The sequence below is a fragment of the Pelodiscus sinensis genome, chromosome 30 (genome assembly GCF_052426305.1).
Source record: "Pelodiscus sinensis isolate ZL-2025 chromosome 30, ASM5242630v1, whole genome shotgun sequence".
Taxonomy (NCBI): domain Eukaryota; kingdom Metazoa; phylum Chordata; order Testudines; family Trionychidae; genus Pelodiscus; species Pelodiscus sinensis.
The window spans coordinates 2,872,404-2,890,400 of NC_143081.1; the positions used below are offsets into that span (position 1 = coordinate 2,872,404).

At 53.1% G+C, this 17,997-nt stretch overlaps 2 protein-coding genes and 1 pseudogene across 2 annotated transcripts; all 3 read left to right on the plus strand.

Annotated features, from left to right (window-relative positions):
• Positions 1 to 378: 378 nt before the first annotated feature.
• On the plus strand, positions 379 to 1,559 carry LOC149521000 (uncharacterized; annotated as a pseudogene).
• Positions 1,560 to 7,355: 5,796 nt separating this feature from the next.
• On the plus strand, positions 7,356 to 8,864 carry LOC142821199 (cathepsin G-like). The gene is made up of 3 exons (XM_089774169.1): positions 7,356 to 7,777; positions 8,190 to 8,325; positions 8,559 to 8,864. The coding sequence occupies exons 1-3, from the start codon at positions 7,677 to 7,679 to the stop codon at positions 8,862 to 8,864; spliced, it is 543 nt and encodes a 180-aa protein (XP_089630295.1). The 5' UTR covers positions 7,356 to 7,676.
• Positions 8,865 to 12,788: 3,924 nt separating this feature from the next.
• LOC102458929 (duodenase-1-like) lies at positions 12,789 to 17,401 on the plus strand. The gene is made up of 5 exons (XM_075912038.2): positions 12,789 to 12,901; positions 14,195 to 14,342; positions 15,033 to 15,168; positions 15,598 to 15,852; positions 16,944 to 17,401. The coding sequence occupies exons 1-5, from the start codon at positions 12,826 to 12,828 to the stop codon at positions 17,082 to 17,084; spliced, it is 756 nt and encodes a 251-aa protein (XP_075768153.2). The 5' UTR covers positions 12,789 to 12,825; the 3' UTR covers positions 17,085 to 17,401.
• The last annotated feature ends 596 nt before the right edge of the window (positions 17,402 to 17,997 follow it).

The window sequence follows — 17,997 nt, forward strand, 5'->3', positions numbered from 1 at the left end:
GAGGTATTGCAGCCACACAAACACAACTCCAGTTCCTCTGTGGCCACTGCCGCACCAAGGCCTGAGAACTGTGAGCAAAAACGCCCACATTCACAAACCCGGAGCACGCGCTCTAGGGGTTCTGAACGTGCGCAAAACCACACACATTCACAAACCCGGAGCAGGCGCTCTAGGGGTTCTGAACGTGCGCAAAACCACACACATTCACAAACCCGGAGCACGCGCTCTAGGGGTTGTGAATAAAAAACCAAGGACTGACAAACCCTTCTCCCAAAACCATAAGCTCATCACAGCTCCCCCATATTCTAGTATGGGGGAAGAGTTTGATGCTTCATTCAGAAAACTGAGGAACTCTGTATCCTCAGGGGGCCTAAAAGAATGAGGGGGGGACACGATTTGGCAGATAAACGGGTGGCCTCCAAAAAGTTCCAGGCCAAGATCACTGCAAAATTTTTAAAAAATCCTGAAGAGGTGATGAGGAATAAATACCAAAAAGAGATGCCCCCTGCTGGAGGCTCACAAAATGGCTTATCTGACCTGCGGGGTGGTGAGTCTCTAGTCAGGTCCCTGGCTAGTCCTGATGAATTTCACGGAGACGGCTCTGACTCTGAAATAGCATCTGAGGCAGAAGATGTCCCTGATGGGCCCGTAGAGGAACCCTCAAGTGCCTGTGAAAATCCAGAGTTGTATATGGAGACAGCGAGAAGTTGGCAACGTGAAGTACCTAGATTTGTGGGGTAAGTGTATTGTGAGGCATTTCGTTTTGTCAATCTTGAGCAAATAAATTCAGCTGAACGGGTTATTGAAGCCACAGGTAGGGGAATACAGTTAGTTCTAGATGACGTTAATGGTAGGGTAGGCCCTGATGATTATGTTCAGTTACGTTTAGAGAGCCGTAATTTAACTAACTCTTTGTTTTCGGTCAGAAGAACTAGGGACGAGCTGACTGCTGAAGATGTTTTAAACCAGACCTCAAAGGTGTTCCAGAGTAATAGAGAGTTGCACCTCAATGGAACATTTCACCTCCTTGTGACAGTTGTAAAAAACAGGGGTTGCGGTGTTCATAGAGTTTTAAATTCTATCCTTAGTAATCAAATTATTCATAAAAAGAGACGATGTTTAGTAGACTTGGCTTACACCGGTACCAATCTCTGTTTTGTGGGCGGGCTCTCGGCCGTCATGTCCCATCGTAAACCTACGGACGCCAAATTGTTAGAGGAGGTAAGAGAGCTTCACGAGAAACTGCGGTGGTCAGATCCAAAACAGGTTATGCTCAGCGACGTAGCAAAGTTTGAACAGCATTTAGGAGTTAACATACAGGTGGTGCTGTATACGGCGAAAGGCGGCTGGGGCTTTTTTAAAATGGGGGGGCCCGGTGTACCCCAAGACCATTTTATCCTGTTGCACGATGAGCATTATTATGGGGTTCTGGATGTGAAAAAGTTGTTCGGAGCGAAAAATTGAGTTTTGCCATACCGTGTACAGTCACGACCACTCTTGCAGGTATTGTTGCTGCCTCTGCTTGAGCGGAGCGTGCTCAGACAGCGTGGGTGTCCTAGCTGTAGACTATTTTGTCGATCCAAAGAGTTCTTAGTCAGACCCACAGACTGCGCATCGAAAAAACAAGTCGAATGCCTGTCTAAAACTTTGTGTGATGTGTGTCAGTCTTCCGTGGAGAAGCGGCAGCTCTGTAATCAGTGTAAGGGCTTTCTTGTTGGCAACATGGACAATCATCTCTGTTTTATGGACAGCCTTAGAAAGCCCGAATCCTCAGAAAGTATATTTTTTATGATTTCGAATGCACGCAGGAGACGGGGTTGCACACCCCCAATTACATTTTTGCTATGGCCCTAAAACCAGAAAAATCCTGGGAATTTAAGGGTAGTGAGTGTGTCTCTATGTTGGTTAGGACATATATTGGCAAAGAGTTCCTTGACAACACATTCATAGCACACAATTCCAAAGGTTACGATGCGTACTTAGTCGTGAGACAGCTACTGAAGGAAAAGATGTGCCTAGAACTGATCACTCAGGGTAGTAAACGAATGTGTGTGAAAGTTAAGGCCCTGGGCATTTGTTTTATAGACTCTTTAAACTTCTTGCCCATGAGGGTGTCATGGGAAGCTCTTAGAAGGGTCACATGACCTACTTCTGGGCGGGTCATCCGATCCTGGAACTGCCCCCTGATTGGTCAAAGCAGCTCATGGGGTGGTCCCACATGGGGAAAAAACCCTTCCTGATTGGTAGAGGGAGGCAGGGCGAGTCCTTAGAGGGGTCACACGACACGCCTTATTTCCGGTCACCTGTCCCTCTTGACCCCGGATGTATTACCACCAAGGGCGAGACTTCCGGTGACAGGGGAGACGGGACTGCCGGGGTAGGGGGCGGAGCTAACATTTGATTGATGGTAGGGCCCTTGTACTACTTGGGAAACCTGCCAAGGTTGGGGTTGTGATCCCCATGGTAAGTGGTGCTCCTGGACGGGGCTGACATGTCCCTGAAAAAGGCAGAGAAGGGAGCGCTCCCACGCAATCCTTGATGGAAGACACCTCTCCTGCAGCTTCCACTGGTCGATAACAGGGAGCTGTGTTCAGTAGAAGCTGTGGGCTTGGTGCCTGTCGGAGTGGGGCAGAACATGGCACCATGGAGCCATCACTGTACATGCCAGCTGCTTTCAGGAGTGGGGCAGAGCTAGGACAGGCACAAGCTGCCTTAACTCTACTGCTCCACCAAACAGAAGCCGTCTCAGTGGGCTTAGCAACCATCAGTACATGTATGAACAGTCCATACAAAATTAGCCTCAATTGGACATGTCCATAAAGTCCATAAAATATGTAGGTGGCCGTAAATTTCATGAAAGCACAACACAATTTCAAAAACCAGCAATTCTTCTATAGCAATTACATTTCCTCTGTGCTGCTTCAGCCTTTGTACTGCAGAGCAGCAGAAATTACACCTTTTAGTTGTTTATTTAGGTCAATGGTTATTTAGGTGCATTAGGAAGTGTATTGCCAGCAGATCCAGAGAAGTGATTATTCTCCTTTATTCAGCTCTGGGGAGGCCACATCTGGAGGATTGTGTCCAGTTCTGGGCCCCCCACTACAGAAAGGATGTGGACGCATTGGAGAGGGGCCAGCAGAGGGAGACGAAAATGATTCCGGGGCTGGGGCACAGGACCTACGAGGAGAGGCTGAGGGATGTGGGTTTGTGTAGTCTGCAGAAGAGAAGAGTGAGGGGGGATTTGGTAGCAGCCTTCTGTGACGGCGCATTGAGGTCCCCTGTCTCCTGCACCCCGAAATGGCACGAACAGACTCCACCAGCCAGTAGAATGGAGATAGTTTATTGCTTCTCCAGGATATAGCACAGCACAGATGTAATCTGGTTACAGGAACTGGGGCTAGGAGGCCTCAGTGCCCCCCCTTGAGATGGGGGAGTCCCAGCCCCCTCCCCAGCTTCTTCTCCCTTGCTTTCCAGACAAGAACTAACTCAATGTCCTCCAGCCCTGCCCCCCAGCCAGGGCAGCATTCACCTTCCTTAATTCCTCTCCATGGGGGTTAGCTGGTCGGACCGGTTGAGAGCTCCCTTTGCATAATGACGCATCCCTGTCCTTCTGGGCTGTGGTACCCATCCCTGTCCTTCTGGGCTGTGGTACCCATCCCTGTCCTTCTGGGCTGTGGTACCCATCCCTGTCCTTCTGGGCAGCCAGTGGGGTTACCACAGACCCATAGAAACCAGCGAGTTCCCTCCCACTACGTCACACCTTCAACTCCCTGAAGGGAGGTTCCAAAGAGGCTGGAGAGAGGCTGTTCTCAGTAGTGACAGATGGCAGAACGAGGAGCAATAGTCTCAAGTTATAGTGGCCGGGGGTGTCTAGATTGGGTATAAGGAAAAACTCTATTTTCTAGGAGGGTTGTGAAGCACTGGGATGCAGGGGCCCAGGGCAGCACAATTTCGCAGCCCCCCCCCTTTGACATGGTGCATGCGTGGGGCCTTGGGTAGCATGGGACCCAGGACAGCCGCCCCGCTTGCCCTGCCCTAAATCTGCCGCTGCTGGGATGGGTTCCCTAGAGAGGTGGTGGAATCTCCATTCCTAGAGGTTTTTAAGTCCCAGCTTAACAAAGCCCTGGCTGGGTTGATTTAATTAAGATTGGTCCTGCCTTGGACAGGGGGCTGGACTTGATGACCTGCTGAGGTCTCTTCCAGCTCTATGGTTCTATAATTCTATGACAGGCCTGACAAGCACACCATCAACCACAGACAGGAGCACCCTCCTCTGAGTTCCAGGAAATATCTCCCAACCACTCTCGAGCCAGCTAATGGGCAGCACCTGGTCACAGAGGCCTGGGAGCCAGGACTCCTGGGTGCTTTCCCATGAATCAGACATCAGAACATGAACCTGTAGGAGAGCATTTTAACCTTTCTGGCCCCTCGATCATAGGTTTAAAGGTAGCCGTTCTTCTACAAAAGGATTTCACTAGCCAATTGCAGAGAGAGTCTGTAGAATCTCAAATTGACAGATTTGATACGGTTACCCTGGGCTCGAACAAAAACATTAACTGGTTAACGCAGTACAAAGCTCATTTCCCCTGCCTTTGATATTTGCATTTTCACATCAAAAGCAACGAAAGGGACACATTGAGCCTCATTACGGCACTTCATGAACACAGGTCCTACAATTGACAGGAAACTACTTTTGCTGTACTATTTACCATACAGTCTGTTGTTTCCGCTCCAACACACCAATGAAGAGGGTTTCACCCACGAAACTTCATGATCATAGATACATGAAGAAAAATCTATATTTGTTAGTCTCTACCGTATCCAAGTCTGTAGCTGGGGGAGGGGGCATCCTCATTTTTTTTAAAGAGTGCGCTAATTTCTTTATTCAAATGTCATATGCTACTTAAGGAAATTCCCTCTGAGAATCCGTGCATAGCTCACCTTATCCCTGACACCATTATGATGGTTAACGTTGCACAGAAACATCGGTAAACGTGGCCGGTTTTCCATGACCCTATGCTACCTGGTAGAAACGCGGTGTCCATCCTTTAGTGGCCATCTCTTTGTGCACCCAGTCTGGGCATCTCTGGTTTTCATTTCTGGATCCCTCTGTTAGACTGTGATGGTCTAACAGAGGAGAGAGAGCTCAGTGGTTTGAGCAGTAACCTGCTAAACCAAGGGTTGTGAGCTCAAACCTTGAGGGGGTCATTTTGGTATCTGGAGCAAATCTGTCAGGAATGGTTCTTGGCCCTGCCAGGAGGGCAGGGGACTGGACTTGATGACCTCTCAAGGTCCCTTCCAGCTCTGTGAGATAGGTGTATATCTCTGTACACCAATGGGAGTAGATCTGTCACCATCAAGAGACACTCTGGAGGAGCTCTGTAGCCTTTTGAGGTCAATGAACACCCAACCATCTGCATCTCAGTTCTTACTCAATTCATTCCAGTGGAAGTTGTTCCATTCCTGATTACTCCATTGACCTGTAGATGGTTTTGAGATCAGTGCAAATCCCTGGGCATCAGAGAGTCCATTCTACACAGACCTAGAGCTCCATACTTTTATTCGAGAACCATCTCCCCACCCTTCCAGTATTGGACCACCTGCCACTTAGACCCGGCTCTTTGCTCCAGTAGGGGTCACTGGCCTGACCCAGAGGCAGCAGGGGGATTGGCTGGGACCATCCACACAGACCTGGCTGGACCAGGGATGCTCCCGGCTCTGTTGGGAAATAACACCTCCCCCACTAGCCAGGGACCACCTCGACAGGGGATGGGGCTCATAAACTGAATGGGGCAGACGTGTCTGTCACTGGACATCTGTGTGTGTCGGAGGGGGGAAGAGATCCTTTGGGTGTCACGTACAGCAGGCCCGAGGTGCGAGGCTGGTCTCAAGGGGATCAGAACCCCCGGCACACAGAGGACACGGTGTGATTGCTCACCCAGCAGATAATGCTCCATGCGGATGTTTACAGCCCTGTTTCTGACTCTGGTGGTTGGGGAGGGGCACTGTTACTCACATCCTCCACCAGGGCCAGGCGGTGAGTGGCCGTGTTAGCCACATCCTCAGGCAGACAGAAGGGCAGGGGCCCTGTTGGCCATGGTGCCAGGCTAGAGACTGGGGCAGAGGAAACCCCCTGCTAGCTGGGTGCGGCTGTGACCTGGAGGTTACCTTGACCCATGGCACATCTCAAATGGATGTTCCTGGAGTGTACGTGGCCTGTGGTTAGCAGACCCAGCCCCCCCTCCTCTCCTGCCTGGTCCATATAAGCATCAGGCCGGAGGGAGCGGCTCCGTGCCCAGCCCAGGATGGCTCTGACGATGCAGCGCTTGGTGGTGGGGCTGCTCCCCTGGGCCTTCCTCCTGCCCCCTGGGGGCTGGGCTGGTGAGTGGGGGACAGGCGCTGGGGGTGTGGAGAGGGGCCCATGAAGGGTAGGGGGCTGTGGGGTGAGTGAGGGTCTTCCCCTGACTCTCCTGGGACCGAGGGGCTCTTGGGACCCCTGCAGCCTCCCCTGAGGACCTCTGGGGCTCTCAGCCTGTGGGGGTGGGTGGATCAGCCCCCAGAGGGCTTCTCTGAGACCCCACTTTCAAGATGGGCACCCTACTTGGAGATGGAATGAGCCACCGGCAGGGCAGCTGGGGAGTTACAAGGAGCAGACAGTGGAGAGAGGCAAGAGCAGGGAGCTAAGGGGAAGGGCTCGGACCTAAGAAACTTGGGATCCTTTTCCAGCTCAGCCCAGGATCTTGTGGGGGGAATGAAACCTGTCTCCGGGGCTTTTGTTTCCATGGGTTGCTAGTGGAGATTTGGCACCTAAATACAGTTCCCTGTTGAAAGATGAAAATGATTCTGTTTCTGAACTCGACACTGTTCAGGGAAGGGGTTGTGGGTCAGTGCAGTGACTATCCCAGTAAGAGGTCCCTGACCTGGGTCTAGGTCCCACCATAAAGCCAATCGGTGTGATTCCTTCAAGAGGAGACTTTCCAACACTCCCGCCTGCCGGCCTGGTGCCTTCTCGGAGCAGATCCTTGTTTCCCCCAGAGACATTCTCATTTGGCATTTTTCAATCCCAACACTAACACTTTTCAGCCACCAAAGCCTGAAAATTGTCCTTAGAAATATCTCACGACTGGAAGGAAAGAACTAGGAGCAGAAGGAAAAAAAATAACCAGGATGGAGGGGAGAAAGAGTTCCCTGGCGTAGGGTTGGTTCAATAAAAGCCACTTCCCCTGGCACCGGTATTTCGGTGAGTCGGGTGTGGAGTCGGCCTCATCTCTGTGGTTGGGTGGAGAAAGGTGCAGGGAAGCTCCGTCCGTGCCCTGCTGGGGAGTGGCTGGACCAGCCTGGGGTGACTTGGGTGCACAGTGCGGTGAGCACAAGGCCAAGCAGGGTGAATAGTGCCCCACTCCCGATTTGCCCACTCAGTGAGGTTAGAGTTGCAGATTTCCCTTCCAGTCGATGCGGGCCCGGTGTGGGGCAGAGCTGGGCAGGGGGCAGAGATCCAGAGACACGAATGCTCCGAGGGAGGATCAGAGAGGGAGGGAAGACCCTTGGAGGCTATCAGTGGGGATGGGGAGTTGGATCCCAGCCCAGTGAGTTGAGGGGGCTCTCTGTATGGACCTGGCCTCCCCCCAGGTGAGATCATCGGGGGAAAGGAAGCCCGGCCCCACTCCAGGCCCTACATGGCGTATCTGGAAATACAATGCAGAGATGAGAGGATTAGATGTGGTGGGTTCCTGGTGGCGGAGAACTTTGTGCTGACGGCTGCTCGTTGCCAGGGAGAGTAAGTGCCTCTGGGCTGGGGTGTGGGGGTGGGTGGGGTCAGTGGAGGATGGGGATCCGGGAGCTCTGGTGTCAGCATGGGGGGGGGCAGGGAAGGAGCAGAGGGAGGCCAGGCTGCGGGAGCAGAGCCCAAGGGTCTGACCTGCTCAGGAGGTGTCGGAAAGTCTCTAGGGGCCTCGGCGACCCACGGACGAAACCCAGCACTTGGCAAATCAATGGGGCTAAAGCACAGGACAGGGAGGGATCATAGCCCCAGGGCAGCTCTGCAGGGTGCTGAGCTGGGGAGGAGCAGACACTCAAGGGGAAGGGAAGGAATTTGAGACCCATCCAGAGAGTCCCAGGCTGCCCCGTCCCAGCAAGAGAAGAATTAGTGAGCCAGACCAATGTTAGCAGGTTGCTCTTGGCTTTCGCAGCAACATCACTGTGCTCCTGGGAGCCCATAACGTCAAGCTTCGGGAACGGCACCGACAACGGATCCAAGTCTGCCGGCAGATCCCCCACCCCCAGTACAACAGGGAGACTTTAAACAATGACATCATGCTGCTGCAGGTACCGCCCCATCCCCCACCCCCAGTGACCTCACACTGCTGCAGGTACCGGCCCCATCCCATTCCCCACCCCCAGTGACCTCACACTGCTGCAGGTACCACCCCCAGTGACCTCACACTGCTGCAGGTACCGCCCCCATCCCATCCCCCTCCCCCAGTGACCTCACACTGCTGCCCATACCAGCCAGGTTTTGACTGCAACACTCCTATTTAACTTGGTTTATTTTCTCCCAGCTGGAAAACATTGCGGTCCTGAACAGATGGGTTGGTACCCTCGCCTTGCCCTGCGCCGGGGAGAGAGTTGCACCGTGGACCACTTGCAACGTTGCTGGCTGGGGCCGGACTCTGCCCACTGTTGTTTGTCTCTCGGACACGCTCCAGGAAGTGGACGTGGTGGTGATGCCGGATGCCACATGTCTGAGACACCCGTACAAGCCGTACCGTCACTATAACCCGTGCAGCATGATGTGTGTGGGGGACCCAGCCTTGCTGAATGACTCTGCCAAGGTGCCTCCCGCCCCTCGTGTTCACCCCTCTTGAGAAGTGGTTGGGATTGATGAAGCTGCTCTAACCAGAAAACGTTGGACTAAGTGGTGGAAAAGCTAGTGGGGAAGTGTCGCGTCTTAGGGGGAAGCAGCGACCAGCAGGACAGTGTGAGGGGGGGCTGAATCCATCTGGGTGATGGGAGGGATCAAGCGGAGACCGGGGGGTGTTGCTGATCCGGGAATCAGGGAGAAACGACTCCTTGAGCTGTTTTCCATCTGTGGCTTCTCCTGTTTCGCAGGGCGACTCCGGGGGCCCCCTGGTGTGTGGGGGAAAAGCCCAGGGCATCGTCTCCTGGGGGATTTGCAAAGCTCCCTCCGTGTACGTAAAAGTCTCCACCTTCGTCCCCTGGATCGAACGCACAATGAGGAGGCTGCAGCCCGGAGCCCGGCTGTGAATCGCTGCCCCGGACGGAGCTGCGCTGCCTCTGTGCTTTGGAGGAGACAGATGTAGGGCTGCTTTGCAAGGGGCTCCCCCTCCCCCATTTTGTACCCCCAAATCACTGCTATACTCAGGAAGCCCCCAGCCCATAAGCATCAAGGAAGAGAGCCTAGGGGAGTTAGGAGCTGCATTCAAGCCCAGTTCCCATTGGTAAATCCCAGTTGTGTGGCTGCTTCTTCCCAGGTTCATGTCCCCTGGAGCACTGGACACGACCCCAGCCCTGGGGCAGACCTGGCGGTTTGGGGATCTCCCCACCAATCAAGTGATGTTTGTGGCAGATCTTCACCATCCCCTGCGCTGCTGGGCCACGTTTAACCTGCTGCCTGCCCTTTGCTCAATGGGCCCCCAACCCGTTACAATCAAGACAGGAGCCTAGGGGAGTTAGGAGCCAGGCTTAGGCAAAGCTCCCATAGGGAAATCCCAACCCACTGGCTGCCTTTCCCTGCTGGATTTCTCGTGGGGTTCTGAACCCAAGCCCAACCCTGGGGTAGACCTGGTGGTTTGTGGCTTTCCCCCGCATCAGCCGGTTGATGAGGTTTCTGGCAAATCCTCACCATCCTCCACCCTGCTGGGCCACGTTAAACCTGCCACGGTTGGTTCCCGGGGGCAATGTCCGTTCCACACACCCCTGAGCCCTGCGCCGGCCAGGCAGCTGGAAGGGACTGGAGCAACAGCCATGCCGAGCAATTTCAAATCGATCCCCAGGGCTGATCCCTCTTTCCCACCTCTCTCAGCCTGCCCCACCCCTGCCTTGCTGCATTTTGCTCCCTGTTTCATGGTCAGCACTGAATAAAAATCAAGTTCCAAAAAAAGGCAACTGTGGGTCTGAGTGATCACCCCGAATTGCGAAATCCAGAGCAGCCGCTGCCTCGGCCAGGGATTGGGTAGTGGTTGGGGGTGTCACTCCGATGGGGGAAGGCTGGGCTTGTCTGAGCAAGGCTGTTCCCCACTCTGGCGTTCCAAGTGCAGAAGGTGGGGCCCACAAGAGATCTTAAATCCCTTGTCTCCATGGGCTTCTGCTTAAAATCTCCCCTAAGTCACAGATCCCCTGGCCATGGGTGATAACTCCCACCAGCAAGGGAACCAAAACCCCCTTTATTCTTGAACCGAACGAGAAAGCACTTCGAACTTCTACAAGAGGGGCACCCCCTAGCTCCTTTACTGCAAGCATCCAGACTAGGGCGCTGAGCCGACAAACAGCTGATCAGCTGTTTGTTGGCTCAGTGCAGCAGCCATTTAAGTTTAAATGAAGCTGCGATTATTTAAATCGCGGCTTCATTTCCCTTTGCCGGTCAGCCTCATCTACATGGCTCCATCGATGGAGCCATGTAGTTTAGACACACCCTAAAAGTTGACCTCTCTGCCTTAGGCAGGCACACACAGACCTCCTGGTACCTGCCAGGCCAGAAGAATCCAGCTGTTGCCTCAAAAAAAGGAGATTTTAGGAACTAAACAAAAGATGTACTCGATAAAGCATTCCGCGTTGCCGGGTGTTACAGAGCAACTGAGAGAGAACAGATGAAAACAGAGAGAACACAGTACCTCTGGGCTACAGTTTAAAACATACAGGCTGTGTCTACAGTGGGCCATTTATTCTGGAAAAGCAGCCGCTTTTCCGGAATAACTTGCCAGCTGTCTACACTGGCCCCTTGAATTTCCGGAAAAGCACTGACGATCTACTGTAAGAAATCAGCTGCTTTTCCAGAAAAACTATGCTGCTTCCGTTTGGGCAAAAGTCCTTTATCCGGAAAACTGTTCCGGAAAAGGGTCAGTGTGGACAGCCCAGTAGTCTTTTCTGCAAAAAAGCCCCGATCGCGAAAATGACGGTCTGGGCTTTTTTGCGGAATAGTGTCCGTGGCCAATGTAGACGCCCTTTTTCCGGAAATAGTTATAGCTTAAAATGGAACAGTTTTCCATATTTCCGTAAAATCATGCCGGTGTAGACGTAGCCACAGTGTACAGGGGCCCACGGAAGTTGATCCAGAACACAAGACAAAGAAAATAACCGGATCTGTGTCCAAGGTCCAGTTCAATACCCCATATTCCTTGTAGGCCTGGTAGTCCTGCCTGGTTCAATTCCGCTTCTTCCCCCAACTCCTGGAACATCTAGTGCCCATACATCTATTGGAGAATCATTTCCCCACCCTTCCAGTTATGGACCCACCTGCCAGTTGGACATGGCTGGTTGCTCCAGTAGGGGTCACTGACCTGACCCAGAGCCTCCATGGGGATTGGTTGGGACCTTCTACACAGATATGGCTGGACCAGGGATGCTCATGGTTCTGTGTGATCCATTCCCTGGAGGGAGATGACACCTCCCCCAATGGCCAGGGACCAAATGGACAGGGGATGGGGCTGAGCTCTGTTGAGGGCCGACACACTGAATGCGGCAGAAGCGTCTGTCACCCGACACCTGGCGTGGGGGTAGCGACGCTTTGGGTGTCACATACACAAGGTCGGAGGTGGTAGGCGGGTATCGGGGAGATCAGAACCACCCGTGTCTATCTCACCCAGTGGGCAGGGTGTGACTTCTCACCCCGCGCCGATACTGATCTGTGTTGTGCACAGCCCATGGGGATGGGGGAGGGCAGACAGAGGGAAAAGGAGCTGTGATAGTTGCACAGACATGTCCTAGGGCAGGTGCGGACAAGTCCTTTGGCCTGAGGGTCGCATACTGGACCTGACACTGGATGGGGGCACGAATGGGGATGTTACCACCCTGGGGGAGGTGCTGTCTATGGGGCGCAGTTGGAGGGGCTCTAAGAGGGAGGTTACTTATGTGGGGATATGAGGATTCATGGGGTGTGGTGGGGGAGCTGTATGGGGTGCACCAGCCCTCCCTCCTTAGTGCCACCCGATGCCCTAGGCTGGCGCTGTCACCGCCATACCTGAGAAGCGCACGGCCCCTGTGTTGGGGGAGCTGAAGCTGGGGTGAAGGGTCCAGATGGGGAGGAGCTGGGGACCATCCTAAGGTGGGAGCTCAGGGCAGTACAGAAGGGACTGATATGGCCCGTGAGCCAAACTTTGGTCCCTCTGCCCTAGAGGGAAAAGGCCCCGTGTCTCCTACTGCCAGCAAGTGAGTCCAGCCTCTGGAGTGAGCAGAGGGACAGGAATTGTCCCTCCTGGCCCCCCTGAAATCTCAGGGCTATGACATCTCGCTGCAGAAAGGCCCGGGAGCGTTTCTAGCACCAGTGGTTGTGCAGGTCAGCGTTAACCACATCCTCAGCCAGGGCCATGCAGTGGGTGGCCGTGTTAGCCACATCCTCAGGCAGATGGACGGGCAGGGGCCCTGTTGGCCATGGCGCCAGGCCAGGGACCGGAGCAGAGAGGAAACCTCCCGCTAGGTGGGCACGGCCGTGACCTGAGAATTGCCCAATGGGTATCTCTTCACTGTGGCCCCATCTGCAATGGATGTTCCCGGGCAGGAGTGTATGTGGCCCTGTGATTGGCTGGCCCTGCCTCCACCTAGTCCATAAAAGCCTCAGGCCGGAGGGAGCGGCTCCGTGCCTGGCCCGGGATGGCTCTGATGATGCAGCATTTGGTGGTGGGGCTGCTCCCCTGGGTCTTCCTCCTGCCCCCTGGGGGCTGGGCTGGTGAGTGGGGGAAGGGAGCTGGGGGTGTGCGGAGAGGGGCCCATGCAGGGTAGGGGGCTGTGGGGTGAGTGAGAGTCTTCCCCTGAACTACCTGGCGCAACGGCCTATTGGGACCCCTGCAGCCTCCCCTGAGTAGCTCTGGGACTCTCAGCCTATGGGGGTGGGTGGATCAGCTTCCAGATGGCTTCTCTGAGATGCCACTGCTAAGTCGTGTCCCCCACTTGCTATGAGCCACCGGCAGGGTGGCCGAAGAGACTCAAGGAGCAGATACTGGAGAGAGGTCCCTGCTCTTGCTGCCCAAGGTTAAGGGCTCGGACCTAAGCAACTTGGGATCCTTTTCCAGCTCATCCCACGATCTATGGGGGGAACGTTAACCTGTCTATGGGTCTCTTATTGTCATGGATGGAAATCAGGCACCTAAATGCTTAGCAATATGCTCTCGGGTATCCAATTCCCCTTAAAGGACAAAAATGATTCTGTGTCTTTTTGAACCCAGAAGGGATGGGTAGATCTGTGCAGTGACTAGCACAGTAAGTGCTCCCTGACCTGGGTCTAGCTCCCACAGTAAAGCCAATCTCTGCCGTTCTTTAAAGGGGAGATTTTCCAACACTCCGGCCCACCTGTCTGGCACCTTTTCCTGAGCAGATCCCAGAAGATTTGTTGTTTTCCCGAGGGACAGTCTCACTTTTCACTTTCAACCCCCAAACTATTTTTTTTCAGCCTGAAAAATTGTCCCTTCAACATGTCCCAGCAGTGGAAGGAAAAAGACAGGTTGCACAAAAAAAAAAAAAAAAAAAAAAATCTCCCTTCCCAGCTTGGCTGGAAAGTGCTTCCTGGGCTAGGATTCATTTAGTTGAAGCCACTTCTCCGGGCACCGATAATTCGGTGAGTCGGGCGAGGAGCAGCCCAGCCTGGTCCTTGTGGGTGGGTGGAGAAGTAGCAGTCACAGAAGCCCCATCCGTGCCCTGCTGGGGACAGGCTGGAGCAGCCTGGGGTGGATTTGATCCACAGAGCTGTGAACACAAGGCAGGGCAATTACTGCCCCACTCTTGGGGTGGTTGACACTGATTCTGCCCCCAGCCAGGTGAAAGCTTCATATTTCCCCTCCAGCCCCATGGGGGGCCCTTTGTGGGGCAAAGCAGAGCAGAGGGCCAGGATCCAGGTCCCGGGATCCCCCAGGGAGAGCATTAAGGGGGTGGAAGGAGGCTGTGGGAGCCCCCCTTTCGGATGGGGAGCTCAGTCCCTATCCAGGAAGATAAGGGGGGCCATTGTATGACTCTGACTTTCCCCCAGGTGAGATCATCGGGGGATGGGAAGCCCGGCCCCACTCCAGGCCCTACATGGCCTATCTGCGTATACGACGTGGAGACAAGATTTCGGGCTGCGGCGGGTTCCTGGTGGCGGAGAACTTTGTGCTGACGGCCGCTCACTGCCAGGGAGAGTAAGTGCCTCTGGGCTGGGATGAGGGGGCGGGCGGGATCACAGGGGATGGGGGAGCCAGGAGCTCTGGTGCCAGAATGGGCAGCAGAGGAGGGGCAGAGAGCAGACTGGGGGGGGGGCATTTGCGAGTCTCTAGGGGCCCTGCAACACATGGCCCAGCCCCAGCGCTGAGTTAATCAGTGGGGCTGTGGGATAGGGAGGGGTCAAAGCACCAGGGCAGCTCTGCAAGGAACTGGGCTGGGAACAGGGTTCAGTACAGCAGGAAGGTGTGACCGGGATGAAGGGGACTTGAGACCCAGGACATCAGTGGATGTGTTTAGACGACAGATTTTTTTTTTTTTTAAATAGTGGCCTTTTTTTGAAAAAAAATCCCCTGTGCCTAGACGGCTGCCGTGTTCTTTTGAAAGAATCGCAAGAATGTGGCAGTTTTTTCAACCATGGAAAATCTCGTTTTACGAGGAAGAATGCCTTTATTCGAAAGTACTCGTTCAAAAAAAGGTGCGATGGAATGCAGACTGGGCTTTTTCGAAAGAGAGCATCCAGGCTGCCTGGGAGCTCTCTTTTGAAAAAGTGGCTTGCTTTTCCAAAAGTACTGGTTGTAGTCTAGACACTCTTTGTCGAAAGAGGCTTGCAATCTAGATGTAGCCATATAAGAGCCGATCTCCTGTCCCCGGACAATCCACATTTACAGCAGGATCACTGTTGTCCTGGGAGCCCATAACATGGGCCAATGTGAACGGAGCCAGCAAGAGATCCCCGTGTGCAGGAAGATCCCCCATCAGCAGTACAACAGGGAGACATTACACAACGACATCATGCTGCTGCAGGTACCGCCCTCTCCCATTCTCCCACCCCCACTGACCTCACATTGCTGTAGGTACCACCCCCATGCCAGCCCCAGTGACCTCACACTGCTACAGGTAATAGGTATATCTCCTTACATTATTATCTCATAGCACTGGAAGGGACCTTGAGAGGTCATTGAGTCCAGTCCCCTGCCCTCACAGAAGGACCAAGCACCATCCTGACAGATTTGCCCCAGATCCCTAAATGGCCCCCTGGATTTATCAGCCCAATATTCTAACTACTGAGCTATCTGCCCCCACTCCAAGCTATATCACTGCCATCCCATCCCGCCACCCCAAGTGACCTCACACTGGTGCAGATACCACCCCCATCCCATCCCCCACTTCTTGATTTTGTTTTTTCTCCATCTAAGACACACGTACGTTTCCTGGTTCTCTTTGGCCCAACAGCTGAGTCGCAATGCGACACTGACCAGTGAAGTGGGGCTGGTCCGTTTAACGACTGGTCATCGCAGAGTGGGCCCAGGGACCATGTGCAATGTGGCTGGCTGGGGTCGGACCAGCTTTACCACAAGAACCAACACTCTTCGGGAAGTGAACCTGTCGGTGGTGACTGATCGTCTCTGTCAGAAGCGGTACCATTTCTATTTGCCTTCCACCATGCTGTGTGTAGGGGACCCCCGGTACCGAAAGTCCATTTACATGGTAATTGATTTATTGGGTAATATGTGTGAATGGTGTCATCCCCATGGGCAGGGGGAATTTCTAACGGAAAAGCTGCCAGAGCAGAAGAAATTACCAGTGGCGACAGAGCTGTAAACAGCCAAGACCAGAGATCACAAGGCAATAAACAACCATACCCAGGGGTGAGACAGCTACAAACTGCCACACTCAGAGATGACAGAGCTATCAATGGCCAAGCCAGGGGTGCCATTGGTCAGCCCTGACGCTTTGAGTGCATTTTCCATAATTTTCCATCGATACAGGGCAGGCTGATCTTGATGTAGAAATGGGTATCACCCAAGAGCCAAACATATTTGAGTTGCTAATAGATAGCCAATACTTGCAACTTCAGACACAATGGTGAGGCCTGGATTTAAACAGGACAATCACATATAACAGCTTATAACTTTGCCAAGGACGCCTTACATGGCATGCCTTGAGCAAGATTGATTACAAGTGTGTGACAATGGGGACTCTAAGTGGGGCTACTCATCTTTTTTTGCATACAGCACTAGATAGGAGGTCAGGCTAGATAACGACACTGGTATTTCTGGTCTAAATTCCCAAAGTTCTTCATCTTAGGCTAGTCGGAGGGTATGTCTACACTTGTATCCTAGTTTGAACTAGGGATGCACATGTAGGCATTCAAAGTAGTCACAGAACCAGGGATTGAAATATTCCACGCTTCCTTAGCATGACCTCACTGGTGCATTACTCCAATCAACAGCTGTTTTGAACCAGGAAGTGTGTGCTAGGACGCATTAGTTCGAACCAAGGGGTTTGGTTGGAGCTAACGCATCCTGGCGCGCACTTCCACTTTTGAAACAGCTGTTGATCGGAGTAACACGCCGGCGAGAACATACTAATGAAGCGCGGGATATTTAAATCACTGGTTCCTTGACTACTTTGAATGCCTTAATTTGCATTCCTAGTTCAAACTAGGGTGCAGGTGTAGACATACCCAGTGTAAAGTCAGTTTTTCCACATGTTTTGGGTTTACTGGACTAGACTGCCTGGGAGATGCAGATATAATTGAGGCATTCTCTCTTTTCTCCTGGCTTGTGCTGGGACAGGGCGATTCTGGGGGCCCTCTTGTGTGCTGTGGAGTGGCTGAAGGCATCGTCTCCTTTGGAGGCTATAACAGCATTGACCCTCCTGCTGGTTACACTCGGATTTCCCACTTCGTGCCCTGGATCAAAGCCAACATGCGCTAAATCTAGCAACCCTGACCTGATCTTCTACTATGCAGCCACCACCTTCTGCTACGCAACCTTCTCCGGGAAACATGCGATCAGACCTTCCTCTGAGTCTGGGACCTGCTATCTACCATCGATTTCCCGACCCCGCTGAACCAGCCACTCCACTGCCCTGGGGCTGGACCAGAACTGGCAACCCTTAGAGCAGAAAGCCCAGGTACCATGTCCCTTCCTGATTGTGTCCTGGCTGGTCCCTGCAAAGTGCTGATGAAACCATGTGAAGTTTCCTGCTCGGTGGGTCACACGTGCCACTGGTAACGCATTAAATGACTTTGTGCAGCAGTTGGTGATGGTGTCTGAACTCGTGAGAGACTGGATGATTGTGACAGCTGAGTGCCCAAGTCCCTCACCAAGCCCTGAGTCCCCACAAAAGGCCCCAGTTCAAGGAGGCCCTGAGCCCAGGTCGACATTTGAACCCACAAAGTGGCCCCTTTGGATCCAATCAGAAAACACACGTGCTTAAAGCCAGATGTGTACTTATGTAACCAGCTAAACCAGTCAGTACATAGGAGCCAGGAGAGAGAGAAATTTAAATTGAGAGAGCAAAGGAGAGATAGCCGGGAGAGAGAGAAATTTAAATTGAGAGAGCGAAGGAGAGAAAGCTAAACAGAGAGAGGCCTCGGGGTGTGTCTAGACTACATGCCTCTGTCGACGGAGGTATGTAGATTAGTTTGAAAAAGGGAAATGAAGTGGCGATTTAAATAATTGCCGCTTCATTTAAATTTAAATGGCTGCCCCACTCTGCCGACCAACAGCTGATCAGCTGTTGGTCGGCAGAGTGGGGCAGCCATTTAAATTTAAATGAAGGGGCGATTATTTATATCGCCACTTCGTTTCCCTTTTTCAAACAAATAAATCTACATGCCTCCGT